This window comes from Desmodus rotundus, chromosome 9 (genome assembly GCF_022682495.2).
Source record: "Desmodus rotundus isolate HL8 chromosome 9, HLdesRot8A.1, whole genome shotgun sequence".
In the NCBI taxonomy this organism is placed as follows: Eukaryota; Metazoa; Chordata; class Mammalia; order Chiroptera; family Phyllostomidae; genus Desmodus; species Desmodus rotundus.
The window spans coordinates 30012263-30036792 of record NC_071395.1 but is presented as its reverse complement, the minus strand read 5'-3'; the positions used below and the strand labels follow the sequence as shown (position 1 = coordinate 30036792).

Below are 24530 nucleotides of genomic sequence, written 5' to 3'. Positions count from 1 at the left end.
TCACCAGCGCTGGAAAACTCGGCGCAAAGACCTGGCTGAACGCCCTTTTGGGAGCTTGTTGCAAAGAACCAAAGAAGCTTCCAGACCGTACGCAGGGATTAGGTTCGAGGTGAATTTCCGGCTCCGCCCTTGACTAGCCCCCCGCCCACCCCCCACCCCCCACCCCCCACCCCCCACCCCCCACCCCCCACCCAACACAAACAGCTCGTTCCGGCACTGGCGGCAGTCCGCCTGTGCCTCGCTGCGCCCCTCCACCCACTGTGCGCCGGCCTCCGGGGAGAAGCAGGACGGGGCAGCACCACCGCTGGCCAGCTATAGGCTGCTGCGCGGGGCGGGAGGGGGTGTGGCCAGGCCAAGCCCCCGCCTCCCCAGCAGCAACCAGAGCAACCAGGCGCGGAACAGGGAGTGAACGGTCCTTCTGCAGGTAGACTTTGCTTGTTTTGCCACCCGTCCTAGGCCGGTTCAGGACCCAGGCTCGCAGCGTTGCCTCCAGCCCGGGAGTTTTGGCGAAGCTTTCCTGGCAGTGCGCTCGAGAAACCAAACTCCTCGCGTGGGAGGAAGGCAGGAGTCACCTAAGGTGACGTTTCGAGAGAGAGCGAAGCGGCAGCCCCAGACGCGAGTGTTTGCTTGTGTTAGTCTTCAACCACTTAAGGAGCTTGGTGCTTGGGTATCAGAAACATGAATTACGCACGGTTCCTCACCGCGACGAGCGCAGCAAGAAGGCCTTCTCCCATCCGAGTCTTCAGTGAGTGCTGGGGCAGAGTCCCTCCTCCTGGGATGGTGGCGGGGGCGGGGGGCGGCTGTCTTGGTGGTGCCTGCAGTCACTCCTTGGTTGCAATCATTCATTCGACTGTGAAAGCTCAGTGTGAACCAGGCCTTTGTGCAAACATACACTCGGGCTGGAATTGAAGGCGGGGAAGGAGCAACAACAGAGAAGAACAAGCTGTTGCAGGAGTCGACCTTGGAAGAGACGGGGCTTGCTGCACGGGCAGGCCCTTCCCAGAACCTAAGTAGGGGTTAGGTACAGTGTGCAGGCCTGTGCAGAGTGAGCCGTGTGGCCTGTCAGCAGGCAGGGGCTAAATGAAGCAGGGTTTTCTGTTACTGAGGCCCTTTGCTTATCTTCCTGATCACTCTGCCTTCTCAGCTGCACATCTCCATTCCTTAATTCCTCCACCTGTGAGGTAGGTCTAGGCAAAGTTATTTTAAGTTTATCTTAGATTAGCATCCTATCACTTGACAGTTGTATTGACTGTAACACAACATACAGAACTATGCTGTTTAGGGAAGTCTTCAGGGAAGGTGTCAGTTCTCTTCCGTATTTGTCGTAGGTGAGATAATGCTGAGGTCACCGAAATCGCTCATCTCCTTGGCTACTGGATCACCAAATCCCAACGTGTTTCCTTTTAAGACTGCTGTTATCACCACAGACGACGGAAAGGTCATCCAGTTTGATGAAGAGATAATGAAGAAAGCACTTCAGTATTCTCAAAGTGCTGGGTAACTCATTTTCATGAGCAGTATCTTACAGGCAGCTGACAAAGTGACTTGTCTTTTTTTTCATGGGCAGTCAACAGTTAGGCAGGTTTGGGGACAAGTTTTCAAAGAATTAAGAGCAACAGAATATTGAACGCTTAATGCTCACACTCCTCAGGGACTTCATCTCACCCTACGTGACTGGGGGAGTCTGAAGGCTTCTGGAAGAAAAGTGCTCTACTGAGCTGAGACTGAAAAAAACGAGAAGACAGCTAGGTGAAGAAGTGGGTTAGGAGAAGGGAGGAAAAGGATGATCCAGGAAGCAGCAGTTTTAAGTGCTGGGGTGACTTTCTAAGGATTAGCCTCTCTTCCCAGCTGTGCAAACATGTTGCCTTCAGTTCAGATGTCTTCAGTTCTTAAAGGCAAACTAGAATACCTAGCTTGCCTTTAAGATTTTCCTTAGCTGATCTTCTAATGGTAAAGGATAATTTATTGTCTATAAATTATACTTTATCAAAGCCTTTGTTCTGTGATGGGAAACTATACTGAAATATAATACAGGTTATGTATACATGAATGATATGTAACATATCCATGGGCTTTTTCTTCCATGATACAAAGAACTTTGGGGGCTTAAACTTCTAGGTAACTTATGGGAATTTTCCTAAAGAGAACAAAGAGTCAATTATTAAGTGAGTGCTCTATAGTAAAATAAAGATTGCAGGTTTTTAGACTAAGAAAGATGTAGATTCAAATATGAGCTCATTTAATCACTGGCTGATTGACTTTATGTGAATTTCTTAATCTCTAAGTGTGTTGCCTTTTCTTGTAAATAGGGATATTAATATTGGCAAAAAGTTTTGTGGATTTAGAAATTGAATGTATAAAGTACCTAGTATATAGCTACCATTTAATTCCTGTCTATTATTATGATTTTTACAACCATAAATTTGAAAATATATCTTATGCTTTAGAATCCCAGAGCTGTTGTCCTGGCTAAAACAGTTACAAATAAAACTGCACAATCCTCCCACCCTCCATCGTCCATCCAGACAAGAAGAAATGGATATATGTGTCACAACTGGCAGCCAAGATGGTCTTTGTAAGGTAAGGCTGAAAGGAAAGGGTACCCCACATTAAAAGTCAAGCATTCATAAACACATTCATCTCTCACTGACAAACCAGAGGATCACATGTTGTGAATTACTGCTAGTCGCTCCTGTCTTTACCTAGAGTAATAAACAGGGAACTTAAAGACCTTCACCACCCTGATTTTCCTTACACATAGATCATGTGGTCAGTGACCCAGAGCTATGAGTCATGCAAACAGGACTCCCATGGAAGGAGCACTCAACTCCTACCAGAAGCTTTAGTGAGCACTGCTCAATTTCATCTGGCTCCAAAATTCATTCAGGTTACACTTTGTTTTATGTGGTTTTAGTTATGAAATTTCAATATAAGTTTTAAATTTTTTAGAGGGTATATCCTGATACTCTTCAGATGACATGAGTCCTTTGTATGCCCACTTAGGTAATCACCTGTGCTCACCACTGCTTATATCTTGTCTTTTCTCTGGGCTCTCTCTCTCTCTCCCCTCCCTCCCCCGCCCTCCTTCTCTTCTGGGTTCCAAGAGCTTCACAGATGTAACCACCAAAAGAGACTGTACCTATGGCTCTGTTTTATCTGTTCTCTTCTCTTTCATGACTAATTAGTCCTGGGTAAAGATTGTCTATCTTCAGTCTTTACATCTAGATTAAAATATGACTCATTTATCTTAATCTCGAGTAAGCTTCCTTTTTCTTCTTTTTTTTTATGTAAATGTCAAAGCTATAATCTGGCTAACTTTAATGAATTTTAGTTAAATTATTATTACAGAATAATTGAAGGAATTATCTTTATAATTATAAATTATAAATTATCTTTATAATTTTTCCTCCATCTTTTTTAATTAGACAAGATCAGGTGCATTCAGGGTGGTATGGCCTTAGACTATCTTTTTTAATTAGGAAAAATAAAAGGATTAGCTACTGTTAAAGTTTTTGCTTGAAGAGAAACACTTGTGATTCCATAAACTAACACAAAAGAGTTCTAATCCATGAAATTCTTTTCTTAGGAAGGTACACTGTGAATTTTTTTTACAGAAAAATGTTCCAGACAGTTTATCTGTTACAACATCAGTCATGGCAAAGAAGGAAGATAGCATAGATGGCCAAGTACACCAATACCTCACTCACTTATAGATACGCTAATTACAGAGCCCTCAGTGGGAATATGGTTTGATATCTCTTCCCCTTTGTTTGCCAGGATAGATGTTATTTCAGGTGCCTATATTTCTATCTGCAGCTATTCAAAAGTGCTGCCAGACAGCAAACAGCCCTCCTCCTCATTTAGGATATTGGACATCCTCATGTCCCCTAGTTGACCTGTAAAATGTATGTAACTAAGTTTTCATTTGATCTATTGACAATGCACATGCCACCAAAGTAATTTGCTTGGTCCTGGATGTCATGTAAAGCCTGAATCAATTAGAGACTCTTCAGAGGAGGATACTGTTTGTCCTAAAATGCCAAAGTTCATAAGGAAAAGGTCAAGGGAACACCCTAGGCCAAATCGGTAAACAAAAGTTAAATCTTATGTCTCAATCAACAGTAGCTGCACCATTTGTCAAGAGTTGTAGGTTGTTAAAAAGATGGGAAGGAAAGGTTTGAACTGGAGACTGTGAAAAAAACACAAGGCAAAAAGGATTACTTGCCCTGATCCATGTGGCTCAGTTGGTTGGGTGTCATCTCACAAAGCAAAAGGTTAGCTACCGGGTCAGAGCTTAGGCCTGGGTTGCGGGTTCAGTCTCCAGTCAGGGTGTGTGCAAGAGGCAACTAATCAATCCAGTTGATGTTTGTCTCTCACATAGATGTTTTGCACCCTCTCCATCTCCCTCCCTTCCCATCTCTTTCAAAATAAAAAAATAAAATCTTTAAAAAGAAAAGAAAGGATTATTCTGTGACTTGTGTAAGCTTTAGTCATAATAGACCCATTTAATTAGGCTGGAAAGATCTATTGTCTCGCTCCACTGATATCAGTGGGCATTACATTGTCTGCAAAATCTCCTAAGCTTTGTCAAGTCTTATCTTACTTGAGCTCTAAATATCCTTTAACACTGTTGCCCTCCCCCATCCATTCCGAAGCATTCTCCTGCCCTGGCACTCTCGGCACTGCACTAGGTGGCTCTCCTTCAGCCCACCTGCCCTGCTCCGTGGCAGCATCCCTCTATTCAGCCATCATTTATTGGAGCTCCTCAGGCTCAGGCCTCAAACCTCTGCTCCCCTGAATCTGTATACTCTCCCTGGGTGCTTCCATTCACACCCATGTGATCAATCACGCTGATAACTTCCAAGCTCCTTCCAAGTCCATTTGTCCATCTGTCCACCTGACATCATCACAAAATGCTTTGAAAGCACTTGAAACCAAAACACTCGTCATGTTCTTCCTCAGACATGGACAACCTTTTGGGTCTGCCTTTCAGTGAATGGCCCCACTCCCACCATCCATCTAGTTCCACAGCCAAAAATCCAGGAGTCCTTCTTGACACCTCCTCTTCGTCATGCCCCTGGAGACCATGATTATGTTCATTGGTTTTGAGGTCCTAAGTACCTCTAAGCTCTCCTCTCCAACTCCCCCATCATTGTCCTACTTCAGACTACCTGTATCTGTCTACCCTGAATAATTGTAAAACCTCCCAAACTTTCCACATGTATTCTCATTCATCTTTAATTCTTTCATATTATAGCCAGAATGGTCTTCTCAAAATGCATATCTGATAATGTGATTCCCCTTCCCACACTCTACTTAAAACTCCCACTGGCCTCACTTGGCCCAGTGCCTGCATGGTATGGTTTCAGCTCACTTCTGTCTGGTCTCACCCCACCCTCCTCGTGATACTCTGATTCGAGCAGCAGAATTCTTTTGGTTTCTCAAGGTGTACCTATTGTCAACCCGACTCCACCTCATCACTTCCTCAGGGAAACCTCGGAATACCCGACATCTCCTGAATGCCCAAGTCGTCCTATGATGAGCTCTTACAGGGTTGTGCATCTGTGCTTAATAGCACTCATCACTGGTTTAAATAAACGTTTATTTGAGTAATTATTTGATTAGTGTCTAGCTTTCCTATTGGACTAGTATCTATGAGGGTAAAAACTGGTCATATTATTCATTTCATCACTTTGTCTTCTATAGGACTGGCTTATAGTAAATATTTAATACATGTTCAAAGATGAAAGGATAAAATGAATTTTGGGAGCCGAATCAGTTACGTTTATGTTATTTTTCATCTAACCTAGAACAGAGGTTAGCTAACTGTGGCTTGAGAGGCAAACCCAGCCTTCATCTGATTTTGTAAATAGAGTTTTATTGGAACTCAGCCACACTCATTGGTTTACATGCAGGGATGGGCAAGATTAGGTCTACAGTCGTATGGAAGAAGACGTGCAGGTTATGATTATAATAATAGTAATAAAGCATTGAACTCTGTTTCACATACTCACAACTGTGCACCTACTTTTGCCTACTCCTGTATTGTCTATGGCCCTCAGTACAGAGGCAGGGGTAAGAGGCACGGTGGCAATGTAGACACCATGACCCACAAAATATGCGCTACCTGACATTACAGAATAGTTGCCAACTCCTAATCTATTGTCCTGGTGAGCTAAAACTGAAAGGGTGGGGGTTGTCCTAAGAATGGAAGCAATACTATCCAAGCTAACCTGTGCTTCTTTTGTTAGGTGTTTGAAATGCTCATTAATAGTGGAGATAATGTCCTCCTAAATGAACCTGCTTATTCAGGAACACTTGAAGCTGTGAGTATACATTTCTACAAAAGGTAACTCTCTTTCTAATAATAAATAAGAAGAAATCATTGCACTTTTAGCATTATCTGTCCACTGAAAACCGAAATAGTATCTTTCATCTGTAAATAGGAGAATCTTAAATGATATATGCCAATTATGGTAAATATACCCTCTACTTTATACATTTCTTGCTACCAAATTTAAATGAATAGGTGCTAAAAGTAGGTTGTGCAAAATCATGTCCAGTTTTCTTAAGATTTCACTCGAAATGTGACAATTTACAAAAATGTATTTTTCATTGCCATCTGTAATTATCATATGCCTAATTATAATCATGTCAAGTTAATATAACTGTAAACTAATATGGTATAATTAGGACTTTCCACTCCCGTGTTAAATTAATGGGACTATAATAACCAGAAAAAGAAAACTAACCGTCTGGTCAGAACACACGGCTGAGAATTAGGTTTGTTTGGGGCACAATACTTTAGGATAGATATGTATTCAAATTGGAGCAAAGAAGGATAATCAGAGTGAATTGGAAACTGGAAACCATACTATATGATGAATGATTTTAGAAACTGGCTGTTTTCTGCAAAAAAAACAGAAGACTCAATACCTATGAGGACTGTCCTCAAATACATAGAAGTCAGCATGTGACCGGGGAATTAGATTTGTTTGTGCGTGCCCTTGGGTTGAGAGAACTGGAACCGAAGGCTAGAAGCGGTAGGGAAGCAATTCCAACCCAGCACAGCGGCGTTGCGACTGTCAGTGTTGCCTGACTGCTCCTTACGCAGGAAAAGCTCTGCCGCTGCTGCGGGTGCTCAGGTTCTCCTGGTCGCCCCTGACACGAGTGTTGCAGAATTAATTCCAGCCTGAAGTAGGGAGTTGAATGAGATGACCTTTATGCTCTATTGATTCTAATTTCATCGATTTTCTTTTTCATTCAAATTTAAAATGATCTTTGTAAAAATCAGTATATACCCCGGACTGGTGTGGCTCGGTTGGCTGGGAGTTGTACTGCAAAAGGTCCCTGGTTCAATTTATACGCCTGGGCTGCAGTTTTGGTCCCCAGCTGGGGTGCGTGTGACAGGCAATTGATTGATATCTCTCAGATCAATGTTTCTCTCCCTCTCTTTCTCCTTCCCTTCCCGTGTTTCTAAAAAATAAATAAAATTTTAGAAAAGCTTCTTAAAAATCAATACGTAGAGCAATTAGCTAGTCTTGATGAAAGTTATATTACTCAACATTCCTAAGTAGACATAAAATGGATATTATAAAAATTTCTTCTTCCAAAGAACAATCTGAAAAGAAAATTAAAAAACTATTTTCATTTAAAACATCCAAGACATCACCTATTCATGGAATGAAAGACTTAATGTTGTTGAGATGTCAATACTGCCAAAGCAAGCTACAGATTTAATGCACTCTCTATCAAAATGTTAATAGCCTTTTTGCAGATATAGAAACGCCAATCCTCCCATTCACATGGGATTTTAAAAGGCCCTAATAATCATAAGAACTCTTATGATTATTCATAAGAAAAAGTAGAACATAGTTGGAGTCCTCACACTTCCCCACTTTAAAACCATCTGCAAAGCTACAGGAATCAAAACAATGTACTGGCGTAAGGATAGGACAATGGAACAGAATTGAGAGTCTGGAAATAAACCCATACAGTTGTGGCCAATTGATTTTGACAAGGGTACTAAAACCATTCAGTAGGGGAAGAACAGTCTCTTCAATGAATTGTGATGGGGAAACTATTTCCACATGAAAAAAGAAAGAAAATGGATCCTTACTCCACACCGTATAAAATTTTAACTCAAAATGGATCAAAGACCTAAATGAAAGAGGTAAGACTATAGACTCTTAAAAGAAAACATAGGGGCAAAACCTGACCTTGTGTTTCACACTGAATTTTTAGATATGACACTAAAACACAAGCAACAACAACAAATAGATAATTGGGCTTCATTAAAAAATTAAAACTCTTAAGCATCAAAGGACACTATGAATAAAGTGAAAAGACAGCCTGAAGAATGGGAGAAAATATTTGCAAATCATATATCTGATAAGGCATTAATATCCATAATATATAAAGATCTGTAACTCAACAACAAAAGACAAACAAATTTAAAAATAGACAAAGACTTAAACAGACATTTCTCCAAAGAAGATACACAAATGGTCAATAAGCACGTGAAAAGATGCTCAACATCATTAGTCATTAGAGAAATGAAAACCAAAACCAGAGGGAGGGGCTACTTCACTCATACTAGCATGGCTATTTTTTTTAAATGGAACATAGCAAATATTGGTGAATATGTGGAGAAATCGTAACCTTTGTACATGTGGAAATGTAAAATGGTGCAGCTACTGTGGAAACCATTTTTTCAGTTCCTCAAAATTTTAAACATAGAATTACCATGTTTGATTCACCAATCCCACTCCTAGTATTTACCCAAAAAGAAGTGAAAACTGGGATTCAAACAGAACTCACACATTCACTGCAACGTTATTCACAGTGGCCAAAAGGTAGGAGCAACCCAAGTGTCCACAAGCGGGTGAATAAATAAACAAAATGTACTTTATACGCACAATGGACTATTACTCAGCTATAAAAGGGGCAAAGTTCTGACATGTGCTGCAACAGGGACAAACCTTGGAACATGATGCCAGCTGAAAGGAGCCAGGCACAAGGGACACGTGTTGTGCGAGGCATCTAGAATAGGTAAATTCATAGAGATAGAGGTAGAACAACATCCCCAGGGTCTAGAGGGAGGGAGGAATGGGGAGTACAGAGTTCCTATCTGGGGTGAAAGGAATTTGGAAATTGATAGTGATGATGGGTGCACACATTGGGAATGTAGTTAATGCCATTGAATTATGCACTTTTAAATGGCCAAAATTTTTATATAGATTTTACCTCAATTAAAACAAATTAAGTAATTGCTTTTTTCCAATGATTTGACACTAATTATCAATTTTTTTCCTAAATTCTTAAGACTTACAATTACATATGCCTATAAATATAAAACTTGTGTCTATATAAATAGCACATGTGAAAACACACAAAACATTTTCACATACCCAAACAGAAACCATGTGCCACGCCGTGAGGAAATATGCTAATAAGCAACATTGTTCATTTCATGGCCCAATATAAATTTGTTTTATTCATGGTAAGACCTTTTATTTTATTTTCTATTAAATTTATTTGGGTGACATTGGTTAATAACATTATACAAGTTTCAAGTGGAAAATTCTATAATACACCATCAGTATATTGCATTGTGTGCTCACCACCCAAACTGTAGTCTCCTTCCATCAAGGACCATTTAAATTTGTCATAAGCAGGGTAGTGCATAATTCTACTTTGGACTGTTAAAAAGAGTGTTTGCATATCCTTTGAAAAAAATTTTTAAGAACGTCATTCAATTATTGCTATTTTTAATTTCTGACTTTTTAAATGTCTGTTTTCATCTAAGAATAAGATTCCACAGTACTTTTATAAGATTACGTCTGTAAGCAAGGCCACTACTTGCCAGTTCAGCCTTGGCAGGTGGTAAAACATTGAAATGCCTCCACACCCCTTGGTAAGCTGCTGCCCAGTGCCCCATCATACCGTGGTTTCCCTGGCCTCTCTCCCAGACCACCTTGAACGTCCCATGATACAGAATCGATGCTGGCAGGGAGCCTCCAGGACCTCCTTCCAGCCTGCAGGTGTATCTGATGTACCCATTGCACTTGTTAAATATTTTGAATGTCACCTCTGCTTGTAACTATTTTATGTATTAGCATAACAGATGCTTTACAGAATTACTCTATCAAAAAAATGTATTAATAAACACGTACTTTACGAACCAGTTCTAACTATACTTATAATGACAATTCAATCAGAAGAGGCTGGGTTGTGCTGTACAAAAAATGCCCCCAGTGTCTTGGTGGCTTACAGCTACAAAGACTTCTTTCTCTCCCACACTACATGTCTACTGCAAGGCAACTGTAGCTGTGTTTCATGTCATCTTCATCCCACACCCCAAACTGACAGAAGCAGTCTCTTTCTGGAACACTGCAAGTCTTAGAGCAGAGAGGGGAAAGAGAAATAGAGAAGTGCAAGCCGGATTTTAAAACTTCTGCTTGGAAGGAACACACACCACTTCTGCTCACAATTTATTGGCCAGAGCAAGACACCCAGCCAAGCCTGGTTTACTGAGCAGGGAAGTGTGTAACCCTTCCGCTGGAAATGGGTGGGATATTTGTGAATGATAATGGGATCTGCCCCAGGGCAGCAACAGGATTAGAATATACAAGCTAAACCCTCTGGAGGTAGAGCTGAGTGCAGGTTATATGTTTAAGGGTATCAAGGGTAACATTCTCAGTATAAGAATCATTTTGTTATCAGTTCTGACTCTTGGGCTTTCTTTTCTCCTATATGTTCAACAGCTACAACCACTCAGCTGCAACATTATTAATGTTCCCAGTGATGAATATGGGATTATTCCAGAGTCCCTCAAAGAAATACTTTCCAAGTGGAGACCAGAAGATTCAAAGAACCCCAAGAAAAACACCCCCAAATTTCTGTATACTGTCCCAAACGGCAACAATCCTACTGGAAACTCACTAACAAGTAACCGCAAAAAGGAAATCTATGAGGTACTTTACAAGGTGTTATGTGGCTAGTTCTGGGGGTTTTGTTGTTGCCGACTTTTTAGAGGAGTACTATGCAAGTTCCCTTCATTAGCTTCTTGCTTTCGAGGTAGATAAGTTTTAATAAGAGGACGTCATCTATGTCAAGGGTCCTAATAAATTTAAACACAAGAAATTAGTTCTTCCTTTGTTAACTATGAGATTTTTCTTTCCCTTTAATTGATATTTTCATAGAAAGAAACAGCATTCTTGGCCTGATGTTAAATTTTATGATGTTTTTTAATATTTGAACCCCAAGTTTGATTTTCACTATTTTATATTTGTATTTTCAACTTGTCTCTTTTCTCTCCATTTGTCATTTCAATTTACAAAGAAACTCTTTGAAAATAAGAGGCATGTTCCTTTTGTAAAGTCTATTTTAGCCACCTGACAACGATCCTTAAGCTTTTCACCATAAACATTTTTTAAAGTATCAAATAAATATGGAGCTATTCAAAAATCTTTCAAAAATAAGAGAAATGTGCCTTTGTAAAGTCTTCTTTATGTACCTGACTGTGATCTCTAGCCTTTCACTACCAATAGTTTTTCAAAGTAAGTACCAAACCCTTGTTAAAATAAGAGTTTAATCATTGCAGTGGAATCATAAGAAAGATTTTAAACACTTCCTTATATTCAATATATATATAATCAAAATATTGTCTGATTCTTATTTTTCACACACTTCTGGCCCTGTCCTCAGTTTCTGTTATTTACTTACTCTCCTTAGACACCCTCTCCCAGCTCTGTAAATTGCATATAACTTGCATGTAATTTAAATTGCAAGTTACATGCAATTGCAGCTCTGCAAATTGCATCTACTTGCATGTGACTGTAAATTGCATTTTATAATGGAAATGCCTGAACTCCACACTTCTCTACCCAACTTCTGTTTCCAACATCCAGCATAAATGCCTAATAGGCATTTCAAACCCAACACGGCCACACAGAACTCTTGCTTTTGTCCAGTCACCCCCCAGACCTCTCATCCACAACCACTTAACATTCTTCGACTCCATACAATGTGTGAGCATGATCAATTCCCTTTTATTCCTCTTTCCCTCTCCTCCCCAACCATCTCTGCTGCTAAATCCAATCCATCTGTGGGCTCTACCAACAAATTTGTCCAAATCCATCCTTTTCCCTCCAGCCGCTGCTATCACCATCTTCTCGGACACCACCTCCTTCCCTCCCTAGTCGGCAAGGATGCTCCTTCACAGGAGCCCCGCTGCTCTCCACTTTGGATGTCTAACCATTCTTCACACGGCCACCCATGTCCTTCCCCTGCTGAAATGGAAATGTAAAACCAGTCTCAGGTCCTCCTGTTTCCAGTCCTCCGGTGGCTTCTTCTTGCGGTTAAAATCCCAAAATTTTGTATCTGCCTTGAAGAGGCTCTTACTGTCAATGCAGACGCTTTGCGGCACTCGTACTGGCCTTCTCTCTGACCCTTACATGTGCCACGCTTCTGGCTCACCCAAGGGCCTCTGCTCTTTGCTCATCCCTTGGTCTAGAAGCGTCTTCCCTAATATTTGCACAACCATCTCTTTCCTGTCATTCTGAGACCTGTGTTACCTTGTCATGAAGGGCTTCCCAGCGATTCAACCCAAAATAGCTACTCTGTTTCTCTCTCTTTCTCAAACATCACCCTGTGTAATGTTTTGCCCGGCCCTTAAGTCCCCCATCTAACATTTCTTCTGCTCATCATCCATTGGCTTATGTGTATTCTGCCTTTCCCACTAGAATGGAAGTTCCATAAGAACAAGAGCCTTCACAGCCTCATATCTTTATCTTCATTGTCTAGACAGTAGGCTCTCAATTGCTCTTCCAATGAAAGCACAAATTGTGATTCCAAATGCTTTTAACTTTAGATAGCTCTTACGAAATAAATGCACTACTTTAACCTTTTTTAGCTCGCAAGAAAATACGATTTCCTCATCATAGAAGATGATCCGTACTATTTTCTCCAGTTCAACAAAGTAAGTGATGATGTGAACTTATTTGACAATTAGAAGATAAATTGTTGTAAGTTCTTGCCCTGCACTTGATTTTAGCCTGGCTGCTAATCCACTTTTACATTGGAATTAAAGAAATGATTGTTAATTTGCTTCCACTTCAACTTTCAGTCTTTTAGTTTTATTATGGAATTAGTACTTTTCGTTGCTGATATTACAGCTCTTTCTAGGAATTACTTACCTTGAAAATAGTAGCCGGCTCTCTGTACCATACACTGAACAAAAGAGAAAGTCAGGGCTGATGGTCATGAACTCCAGTTCCTAGGGCATAGCTCCTTGACCACGTTACCAGGGGTCTGAAGGGGTTTTCTCTTACGTGCCACCTGTAGTCTCTTCGTAGCGGCTGACTGGAATGTCCGAAGAGGATTTGGAAGCTGTGTTCAAGCTGAAAGAGAAGAGGGGCTGTGCTCAATTAGTGGTGTCCCTCATGGACACAAGATGAGGCATTCCCGGCAGCAGGGCACCATTTGCCCTCCCTGTTGTGAAGGTCCTGGGTCGTACCTGCAGAACCCTGGGCTTTAGACTCCCTCTGTAGTGCACCGCTTCTCACGGGCACTTTTTCCTAGTGGACACTTGGAGTGATGCATGCTCCCAAAGCCTGATTTTTCCAAATTAAACACTTCATTTGCTGTCAGGGCTGCAGAGAACATATACTTGGATTTGATTCCTTCTTTAAATCTACAGAAAAGGAAAACTCTTGCTTTTTCTGGGTGTATTGCCTGAATGAATTACACCTCACTCTCATCATGGCCACGGCCCCCTTCCTTGTATGCATCCACTTCTGGAGTAAATACTTAAGTCAGTAGTTCATGTTGACGGAATTTCTCCCCTTCAGTCTCACCTTGTTTACCGTTCCAGTTCTAAGAGGCAGCGTTCTCTTGGTAAACAATCCTGAGTGCTGCTGGTCCTCTGTGCTTAGTATATCTTATCCAAGCTCAGTTTTCTTGAATCCTTTCTCTAAATCTGTTCATGTTGGGTTTCAACCCGTGGGGCAAGGAGGACCTGAATTCATAATAATGGCATCTTAAGAAAATGGGTAAAGCCTTGTTTGTACTTTTGGCAGAAGTCATGCAGACAGGCATATGCTAATAAAAGAGCACGCATCTCTGTTTTTATTCCATTTTAGAGGGTCGAGGTAAAGGTAATGGGAAAGATGGTTGTGCCGCTGTTAATCCGAATCCATGCCCTTTCCAGTCTCTATGGGAAGTAATTGCACAGTCACTAACACAGTTCTCAAACCAATAGTGTTCACTTTTTCCATTTCAAGCCCTGGACACCGTCATTTCTTTCCATGGACATTGATGGGCGTGTCATCAGATCTGACTCTTTTTCAAAAGTCCTGTCTGCTGGGTAAGGCCTGTGTCTCTAACTCAAGGCTAGATCTAAAAGAGAAAGAAACTGTGCCTCAGCATCTTTCAGTTCCAGACATTCTTCTCATTTAAGATGCGTGTGTTCTACTTGCCTTAACCCACCAGTTACGTTATTAATTTGAATGTAGGCCTTTCCTCTCTGTTCATCTCCAGTTATCAAAGGAACCTGAACATTAATCTGAAGTTATAGAGGAATAGATCAGATGTTTGGTTTCATGTATAAGAGAGCACATTTAAGAATTCTTGGTCAAACTTCCATTATATTTTAAATGTATACTTAAATTTAAATTTGAATGGTAAATAAGAAGTAGTTAGCTTTATTACAATGTTTTAATTATCTAGGCCCATTTGCCCCAGGTCATGACCCTCTTCCTAAAGAAATCAGGAGAATGACAGGGACTCATTGTTAACACAGGAGTGCTATTGTGCCTTTTCTCTTTTCTGTGTAGGTTGAGAATAGGGTTTATAACTGGTCCAAAACCCTTGATAGAGAGAGTTGTTTTACACACACAAGTCTCAACACTGCACACCAGCACTTTTACACAGGTAAGGACAATTTAGGAAATAGAAAAAAAGTTTTAATTTGATAAGAATAGAAAATAGATGTTGGCAAGTGAGATTGATTTAAGGTGGCAGGGAGGGAAATCACTAGTACTGAATCTCTAGTTCCAGTATGGACTGAATTAAAAAATCTGACACTGCACATGGTTACTCGATCAGACACATCAGAGCTGATTTTATAACCTGGTGTTATTTTGTAGCATAGACTAAACTCCTTGAGAGTCAGGCTACCTTACGCATCCGGCATCCCGAGCATCTAGGCCCGGAACTCCGTAAAAACTGTTGAGCTGCACATAGTGGAGCTGAGCTTGATGAAGTACTGGAACTTGAGCTTCTCTGTCTTAAAACCTGTAATGAGAACAAGAATTGCAAACCTGCCGAGTGACACATCACCTTCACTGAACACATGCTAACCTTCCTAAAAACACTGGTTGGTGTGTATTTGAATTAAAATAAAGTTAATTTTGGAGAATGTATCAATTTCCTCACAAGCTTTGAGAAATATTGTATCCGTTACTAATGCAATCTTGAGAATTAGATCTTAAGTATAGAATTGCTGCCTAAGACCTCAAAATGCATACAAAAGTTTATGTGGAATAGGATATTTGTTTGATATTTTACATTCCATAAAGTGCCTTATCAAGTTGTAGATGTTTTCCTTTCCTTTTTTTTTTATTTTTGTATCTGTTATCAACAAAAATTCAGTATCCACTTATGACGCTTAGAATTTCCATTTTAAATAGGAAAACACCCACAATGTTAAATAGTTGTGTATATTATAAGTACCATATATTTCTTGTATTAGAGAGGAAGTGCAGGATGGCTGTCAATGGCACAGACCTGGTGCTGGACGGTCTGACTTGAACCCAGGCTCTGCGACTGCCTGTGTGCCCTCAGAAAAGTTACCTTAACCCTTGTTCTCAGTTTCCTCATCAGGAAAACAGAAATAATAACCTGCCGCATAAGGTTATTACAAGAATAAATTAACTAAAATATATTAATATATTACAATAGTTCCTGGCACATAGCAAGTACTATATAAATATTTGTCATTTTTTTTGTCACTTATTAATTAACATTTATTCTAAATTACTGTATAAAGCTTGGTTCAGCTTGTTATAGTTTCTTATGGTGGTTTACATGTAATCAAAATGATTGGCAAAAACACATTCTAGAGGATGAACCCTGATAGTTGTTATTGCCTTATCTCTTTCAGCTTATGGTATCCCAGCTTCTTCACCAATGGGGAGAAGAGGGCTTCCTGGCTCACGTAGACAGGTACTATATTTTAGGTCCCATTTTTTACATAGAATGGACTTCGCTTTATAATTCATTATAAAGCGAATTCAATTTTTCATTACTCCACAATAAAGGGAAAAACATAATGGTAAAAAGTTTACCACCAGGTCAAATAAATATACTCTATTCCCTTATCAAACATTCATTTTAATCAGGATAGAAGACATTCTTATAGCGCCTCTTAGCTTCTGCAGTCAGTGTTCTAAACACATCCTTTTCGTTGTTTTCTTCCTCCAGGGTTACTGATTACTATAGGAAGCAGAAGGATGCAATATTGGCAGCTGCAGATAAGTGGTTAAGTGGTGAGTGGAACGTATTTCCCGTCCTGTGATAAACAGTAGCACTGATGTGAATGAGTGATAAACACTGCATAGTATTGTTAGTAATCCTGGGGGGCAGGAACCAAGAGTCCAGGAGTCTTGTTGTAAGAAAATATCACCCTATAAACAATCTCAGAAGTAACAGTCTGCAAACTCTGGCACATTTCCGCCTCTCTCCATTTTACCAGTCTGCTGCAAAGAATTTGTGGTTTAAAAAAAAAAGACCAATTAATCTAATAATCAACCAGCAATAAGTTATCTCAAGCTAAATAACCTCTATACTCAAAAGCTTTCAGAGTTATTTCAAACTTTTCCTCTAAATAGAAGAGGAATTGTGAAATAAACAACATGCTCCTTTTCTAACTAGATTACATAAAGATAAAATAATATAATCTATGGGAGATTTCTCATTACAAATGATTTGCCTTTTAGTCACTAATCCCATTGATCTGTCTAATACTATCTATTGCTAATTTGATTGAGGGATGGTTTATATTTAATTTTCTATTAAAAATAAAGTGAAATTAATTATATGGCTGTAATTATACCATTAAAAATGCCTTTGGTATAAACAGTATTAAGCAAAAAATATCAATTCCTTAATTCTGTCTTACCTTATTTCCTATGAAGTCTTGGTAAAAACAGAATTATGTTTTTCATAAAGAGTACTACTCTACCATTTTGTACAATGGAGTTGAAGAAAAGGTTTTAATCAATAGCAACTTTATTTTTAAAAGAGGACAACAATCAAAATTGAAATAATTATCCTTCCTTCTTGGTTTTTCTGTCTTAATAATCAACAAAGCATAAAGCCTATGCATGCACCTGGAATTCCTGGTCTTGATTACCTCTTTTCACAATTGATTACATTCTGATAGAAACTTTCATTCACTGGACTTCTACACCATTACATAAGTGATAGGATTTATTAAAACACAGGAAGAAGTCAGAGCTGAAGAATCCTCCTCTAAAACTGAAAGAGTTATATTTGGCTCAGGCACGGTTCTAACTACAGGAAGTAGACACAAGCACGAGATTCCCTGCACTAACCTAAGACTGACCAAATATGCACACATGAGTCTTCCTCCCTCCCTTCACCCCCTCTCTCACTCGCTTTTTGAAATAAAACTCAGAACACCAATTTTCAGGACTCGTAAAATTATATTTTTTAAAAGTACTGTCACTGAAGGGACTTTTATGGAAAATACTAGTTTACAGTTCCTGCAGTTTTGTCATGAAATGATACATGTGACACAACAATAGCTTCAGGAGCTACTCCTTCTTTTATTTGCAGGGTTGGCAGAGTGGCATGTTCCCACTGCTGGAATGTTTGTATGGATTAAAATTAAGGGCATTAATGATGCAAAAAAACTGATTGAAGAAAAAGCCATTAAGAAAGAGGTAAAAAGGGGGGAGTTTTTTCTTTAACGTAGTTTCTTACTTAAAAATGGAGCCCTGTGCCAGTCAGGGCACACGCTGGGGTTGCGGGCCAGGTCCCCAGTTGGAGGTGTGTGAGAGGCAACCACACGTTGATGTTTGTCTCCCTCTCTTTCTCCTTCCTTTCCCCTCTCTCTAAAAAATAAATTTAAACAATCTTAAAAAAAGACAAATGGAGCCCTGGCCAGCGTGGCTCAGTTAATTGGAGCATCAACCAGTAACTGCAATGTTACAGGTTCAGTTCCTGGTTTAGGCACATGCCCAGGCTGCAGATTTGGTCAGTCAGAGGGTCTGCAGTCCTCGGTCCAGATACAGGTGATCTCTGGTCCCGGTGAGGATGGGAGGCAACCAATCGATGCCTCTCTCACGAAGGTGTTTCTCTCTCTCCCTTCCTCCTTCCCTTCCTCTCTCTAAAAGCAATGAAAAAATGTCCTCCGATGAGGATTAAAAAAAAAAAATGGAGAGAAATGTTTATCAGTGTCCACCACCCCATTCATGTTTTAATATCAGATATATTATCTCATTATCAAAATCATAATAGATTTTTTGGGGTTACATAATTATTCTTCTGGTCTAAATTCATGGGAATACAGTCATTCATCTCAGCTACTGGTTGGGTTAGTGGCTAAGAGCACAGTCTCTGAAGGCACATCCCTTGGGTTTGAATTCCAGCTCCACCCTTTACTGGATGTGTGGCTTTGGGTAAGTTACCCTCCCTGAGTTCTACCTGTACAATGGTAATAATGAGACTTCCTCCCTCATGAAGTTGCTATGATAATTATATTAATATGTACAAAGCACTTAGACTAGTACATGCTAGATAGGTATTAGTCATTTAGTGTTTCAAATAGAGGATTTCCCCCCCCCAATTATGAAAGTAAAGCATACTCATGATAGAAAACTTAGAAGATGAACAAAAGTATAATGAAAAATTTTTAAGTAGCCCATAATTTCACCACCCAGATTTTATGGCCATCGGTGGTGTATTTCCTTGGAGAGCTTGTGTATAGCTGGTATTTTGCACAATTACTTTACACGGTTAAAATTACACAGAAAGGTTTCTGTCCTGCTTTTTTCACTTCAAATTAGCCGATAAGGATTTATTCTGTGTTTTTTTTTTAATTCTCCTTTTGTACTTAAATAATAAATCTATTTACATCTCATTCAGGGGCATTGATTAAGCTTAGAAATCCAAATATTTTTCTGTGTAGCTTTCCAATTTACCAAATAAATCATCCTTTCTTCATTAGTTAATTCCTTTATCATGTTTGTCACTCTTTTGTAAAACCTAAAATCTATTTCTAGTATTAATTTTGTCTTGAAGCCATGGAATAGATTGTGCAGAAGGACAGGCTGTGTTGATGTTGGGGAAGTACCCTGCTCGTTAGTGCGTAAGAGAGGAAGTGGTCTGAGGGTTAGACCTGGTGACTGGCTGGACTCCAGGACTAGCTCCACTGCGTCGGGAAGCTCATTCTTCCTGTCTGACCACCTCACTGGAGGGCAGGGCGCATGATTTATGAATTGTTCTAATCCTAGTAACAGCGCACAGTAGGTAGTTAATAAATACTTAACTAACTGATTTATTTCAAAGAAATACATTTTAGTGTAACAAATCAATCTTATATTTTCTTTGCTTTTCTATCAATGCCATTATCTTTAAGAACATTTGGTAAGTGGCTATTTGTATGTATCTCCAAGCTATGTGCCGAGGGTATAGATTTCATATTTTATTGTAGTTATTTTCACTCCTCTTCATTTATTCCATATATCCTGTTGCATGTACCTTTACTTTTTCTAAATAATCTCCAACTTTATCACCACTGCCTGAGCCCAGACTTCAGTTATCTTGAAGAGTGTTTTTTTACTGCTCCCTCCTTCTCTTTCAGCAACCTGCTTCTAGCACATCCCACGACTTTTCTGCTATGTTGGAAAAAATGATTTTTTCATTTTATTGTTATTAAGGACACCAGAAAAACCTAACTTCCTCCTTGAAATATTTTCCCCAGAGCGCCCCAAATCCTTTCACTCCCTACTCATCTTACCTTAGCAGACAGTGCCCAGATTTAACAGCAAGCAGTTACTTAATGTTTTTGAATGTCATGAATGCTTTTTATTGTACTACATAACAATCTCAAAGACTTAACACAAAGTATATTCCAACTCACACAAAATTTTCAAGTTTGTGATCTGCAGGCAGCTCTGCTCTGAGCAATGATTCAGAGACCCTGTTTCCTTCCATCTCCTTGTTCTTCAGTCTTCAACACATAGATTCCACAGGGCCACAAAATGGAAAGAGGAGGGTGGGTCCCACAGGGGAAGAACTTCACGGGTCAGGCCTCAAAGTAGCACACGTGACTTCACATCCATTGGCTGGGATTCAGTCAGGTGTCCACTGCCATTAGAAAGCGGCTGGGGAATCGAACATATGCGTATGCCCAGGAAGCAGAGGACATGTATGTGCAGCAGCAAGCTCTCTGCTCGGGTGGTCATCAAGAACAGTGGTCCTCACCTCACCAAGGTCTGGACAGGCTTACTTAACATTGCTAATCCTTCGCTCCGTGTATTAAACCTTTTACCCTCTTTCAGTTAAGGGGGATAATTTTCTTCCCATCTCAGGGCTTTTACACTTCATATTCTCCCTAATATACTCTTCCCCTATTTCCTCTACTTTTTGCTTGGCCAATACCCACCTGTCTTTCAAATCCCAGCCTAAAAGTCATTTCCAAATTTGATAACTTAAAAATCGTATCTTATTGTTTGAACTTACATTACTTTTCTAGTTAGGTTACACATTTACCATTTTTATTTCCTGTGTAAGCTTCCCTTTGCTCATTAGGGCTACAAGTCTAGTGTTTTTCTTCTCAGTTTCTGTGAATTCTTTTTAGGTGGAGAAGATGTTGCATTTGCCATATTCATTATAACCATTTTTCCAGTTTCTCTGCTTTTAGTTTTGTTTATTGTATGATATACAGAATTTTTATAAAAATTTTTCTTGTGATTTGATTAATTGCCTTTAACTTTTAAAAGTCCTTCCCCATTCTGAGCTTTGATTTACCTGTATTTTCTTTCAGTTTTTCTTTAATGGGATGTCACTTATTTTCCATAAACTCTCTTAGATACTAATGGTTCCTGGAAATGCTTTCTACGTTGATCGCTCAGCTCCCAGCCCTTACTTCAGAGCATCCTTCTCTTTGGCTTCTCCAGAACAGATGGATATGGTAAGCACAGTATTTTCTTCAGAGTAACACTAGCTATCAATTCCATTTCTTGGTGCATAAGTTTATTCTGTGAATTCCAATATGCTTTAATGTCTTCTTGGGTTTCTCAAAAACAGGTATTAGTTGAAAAGTCATGAACTACCATTAAAAGACACTTTACTTTGTTGCTAGACTTCTATAAACAAATGAAGAGAATGAGTTGGAATTTAATTTTATTGTTTTTATGAATAGTTTTCAGACCAACTGAACAGTGTTCATTGATTACCATTAAGGTATGAAGAAAATCTCTTTCCTTTGTAGAATTAACATAAGCCAAAGGTACAAATTGAAGCCAGCAGTCTCTTTCACTGAGAAAAAAATCAGCAAGTCAAAGAGAATAATCTCAAATTAATCAACGTCTAGCTTTAACCAAATTAACACGAAGCAAAGAAACAAGTTCCTAAGAACTGTGTGTCTGGGAATCCAAACAGAAGGCCCATAAATTGAACGGTGCCACTAACTTTAAGATGAGTTTATACTTATATTTGCAGATGGATTGGTTCTTTGTGTGTTCTTTATTTACTTGCTTTCTTATGTCATTAAATATGCTTCACATAAGGTTTTTTTTGTTTTTATATAGTAGAGTTGGACAAGTAAAACTCTATAGGATGTATATATGCAGGTGAGAGAGTGCATGAAAAAATAAACCGTGATGTCAGAAAATAAAAAGAAAATTATGACCTTGAGGGCTACAAGAACAATAGGAGAAAAATCCGGGCATCTAACATGCTCATCTCTACACATACTGCGACACTGACGGCATCCTGCCACGATAAAACTGATGTCAAACTTGGCTTACATTGCCTCGTCTCAACCTTAGCTGGATATTCTTTGTTTGAATGTTTAAAGTTCTGACCAACTTTTCCGAAATGACATCCTAATTTCATTAATTCTTATCTATTTTCAATTCCAGGCCTTCCAAAGATTAGCACAACTTATAAAAGAATCTTTATGAAGACATCAGACTCTTCATCATCCTCATGGATTTTTTAGATAAATTATTCCTGTGTTTTAGCAGCAAGAAATGATTGTTGGTGTTAGACTTACTGATTGGGTTGCATCAAACATGTCATATCTCTAGTAATTGAACTGGACAACTTTTAAAGTGCCCTTAAATCCACCAGATTGCCAAAACGTATTTCTAATCCACATACCTTTTGATAAACTTTCAACCTGCAAAAAATTATTTTTATTGTGAACTTTATTGTAAAGAACTTTGCAATTGCTCTATAATTTCCCATAAATTTTCTTTGAAACTAACAGTTATAGGAAATTATTTTGAAAATGTAAGAAAATAAGTCCAAAATGGTATACAATGTAAACTTTTTCTATTTTTTAAAAAAATTTAATGAAAACTTGTTGCAAAAATTATTAGAATTTGACCATCATAAATGATTTCAGTAAAAGTACCACAGATATTATGTTATGCCATAAAAATCCATTTAAAATAAAATTCTAAAATTAAACATAGCTAAAGGCATCAGACCTATTAATTCTAAGTAAGAAGAGATGGGGACTTAGAAAAATTTACTACAGTGCTTTTTCATAATACTACACAATGTACAGAAACACATTCTTATCAATTATGTGATTTGAATCTACACGCCCCTTTGAGGTATTTATGATATATTATTTTGATGATTTTTTCTCACCTTTTAAGATGTTTATTTTTCCATCTGATTACTAAAGTAATATCACTTATTTTAAAAATTTCAAACAATCCAGGAAATATAAGGAATAAAGTAAAAACATCCACTTATTGTCTCACCCCCCCATGATAATTGCTGTCGGCATTTATCATTCATCCTTTTAGATGTGTTTCTATGCATATGCATGTCGCATGTACCATAAAAGAATAGGATCTCATTACAGTAGCGTATCATAAATAACCTGTATTCATTTTTTAATGCTGTGTAAAATCCCCACATTGTTCCAAGATCCAGTAATTGTTAGGCCCCTTAAGGAATTAGGAAATGTATGTCATTGTCTTTTATGCCATTCTCATATAATCATCTGCACTGTGGTGATTATACTCCCTAACTGATGGGTGAGATGTTACATCTTCCAACAGTTAAAGTTCTTGAGCAAAGTCTCACCTCATAGGTCAGGTCAGCTGACTCAAGCCCAAATCCCTTTCTCTAAGGCAAGTGGTGGTAGCTGTTTAGGAGAGATAGAAGACACGGGGCCTAGAGGAGGGATAAGAGGGAGAACCTGAGAAGAAAGACGAAAGTGTAAGTTAGAGAGATTAATAAAAGTAAAATAAGCCTTCCTCTTACTTTATTCAATAGTTTTCAACAATAACCAAAATTGCTTAGCCTGTACTATATAAAAGTGCCTTGTTTTGTTTGTAAGCCATCAGCATAGAGTAGTTGATTTATATTCCTCAGCTTTCAACCAGGAGGTTGCCTCAAACCACAATCTATAGGAATCTATTTATTCCAAGAAAAAGAGTAAGAGAAAAGCAGAAAACACAGGCTGCCCCTTATTACTCAATATCCACTTTTGTCCATTGAGGTTACCGTCCCCTGACACTTCAAAGCACCAGAAAACCAGAGTCTCACTTGCTGTCATTGCCATTGTAAATTTTTCCAGCCTTTTAAAAAAGCAGTTGGGCAGCATCGAGAAACATTAAAATGTACACATTCTTTAACAGCGTATGAGCTACTGTGGACTGCCTCAGTTGGCATCAGTTCTGGTTTCCTTCTCGTGCCTTTGAGCACTGTAAACTTGAAATGTGCATCTGAAGATGCCCTTGCAGGTCCAGCTCCAGGGATGATTTAAGTTTCTTCATTCAGACCTGAGTTAACAGGGGGTCGAGGCAGGAAGCAAGGTATCCATTTGCTGGTGTAGCTAAGGTAGCGTGATTTTACAGCAAGGAGCTTCTCAGTACTTTCTGCTCCTGCAAGAATGAGGTTCTGGGGCTAGGAATTGTTCCTGGAGTCTCCGCCTACTTTTTCAGCCATTCCAACCATTTTGGAAACCAGAGAATAGATGATCATGAATACTGTTTTGCTTAAACCAGCTAGAGTAGTTTTCATTATCTGAACTGAATGCCAAGTGAGCTGGGGGTGTCAGAAGTCTCTGCCACCACCCTCAAGCTCAATGGTTCCCTAACAAGATGCTTCTGGAGAGGGGCAGCTCTGTCCTCATCTTGTATTCCCAGCACCTCTCCCAGTAACTGCACATGGTTATGGTTGGCACCTAATTAACATTTACTGAACTAATTACCTTACTTGCTCTTCTTTACTGAAGTCATGATGGTTATCCC

At 39.2% G+C, this 24530-nt stretch overlaps 1 protein-coding gene across 4 annotated transcripts; it reads left to right on the top strand.

The window, feature by feature from the left end:
- Positions 1-357: 357 nt before the first annotated feature.
- Positions 358-22732, top strand: AADAT (aminoadipate aminotransferase). 4 transcript variants are annotated; one of them, XM_024568965.3, is made up of 13 exons: positions 359-745; positions 1329-1497; positions 2448-2580; positions 6252-6326; positions 10767-10976; positions 12917-12982; positions 14286-14368; positions 14838-14934; positions 16166-16227; positions 16486-16550; positions 17863-17969; positions 21122-21223; positions 22176-22732. In XM_024568965.3, the coding sequence occupies exons 1-13, from the start codon at positions 679-681 to the stop codon at positions 22215-22217; spliced, it is 1278 nt and encodes a 425-aa protein (XP_024424733.1). In that variant the 5' UTR covers positions 359-678; the 3' UTR covers positions 22218-22732. The 4 variants fall into 4 exon arrangements, 3 of the variants coding, with proteins under 3 accessions (XP_045058529.1, XP_024424733.1, XP_045058528.1); XR_002975589.4 differs by lacking the exon at positions 17863-17969 and having other exon boundaries at positions 358-745; XM_045202593.2 differs by lacking the exons at positions 14286-14368; positions 14838-14934.
- Positions 22733-24530: the final 1798 nt, after the last annotated feature.

What these genes read in the sequence shown, in the direction of transcription:
- AADAT (XM_024568965.3), top strand. Translation starts at nt 679, where the DNA reads ATGAATTACGCACGGTTCCTCACCGCGACGAGCGCAGCAAGAAGGCCT. An exon ending in CAGTATTCTCAAAGTGCTGG is followed by an intron (nt 1,498 to 2,447) that starts GTAACTCATTTT and finishes CTTATGCTTTAG; the next exon opens with AATCCCAGAGCTGTTGTCCT. An exon ending in TCAAAAGTCCTGTCTGCTGG is followed by an intron (nt 14,369 to 14,837) that starts GTAAGGCCTGTG and finishes TTTTCTGTGTAG; the next exon opens with GTTGAGAATAGGGTTTATAA.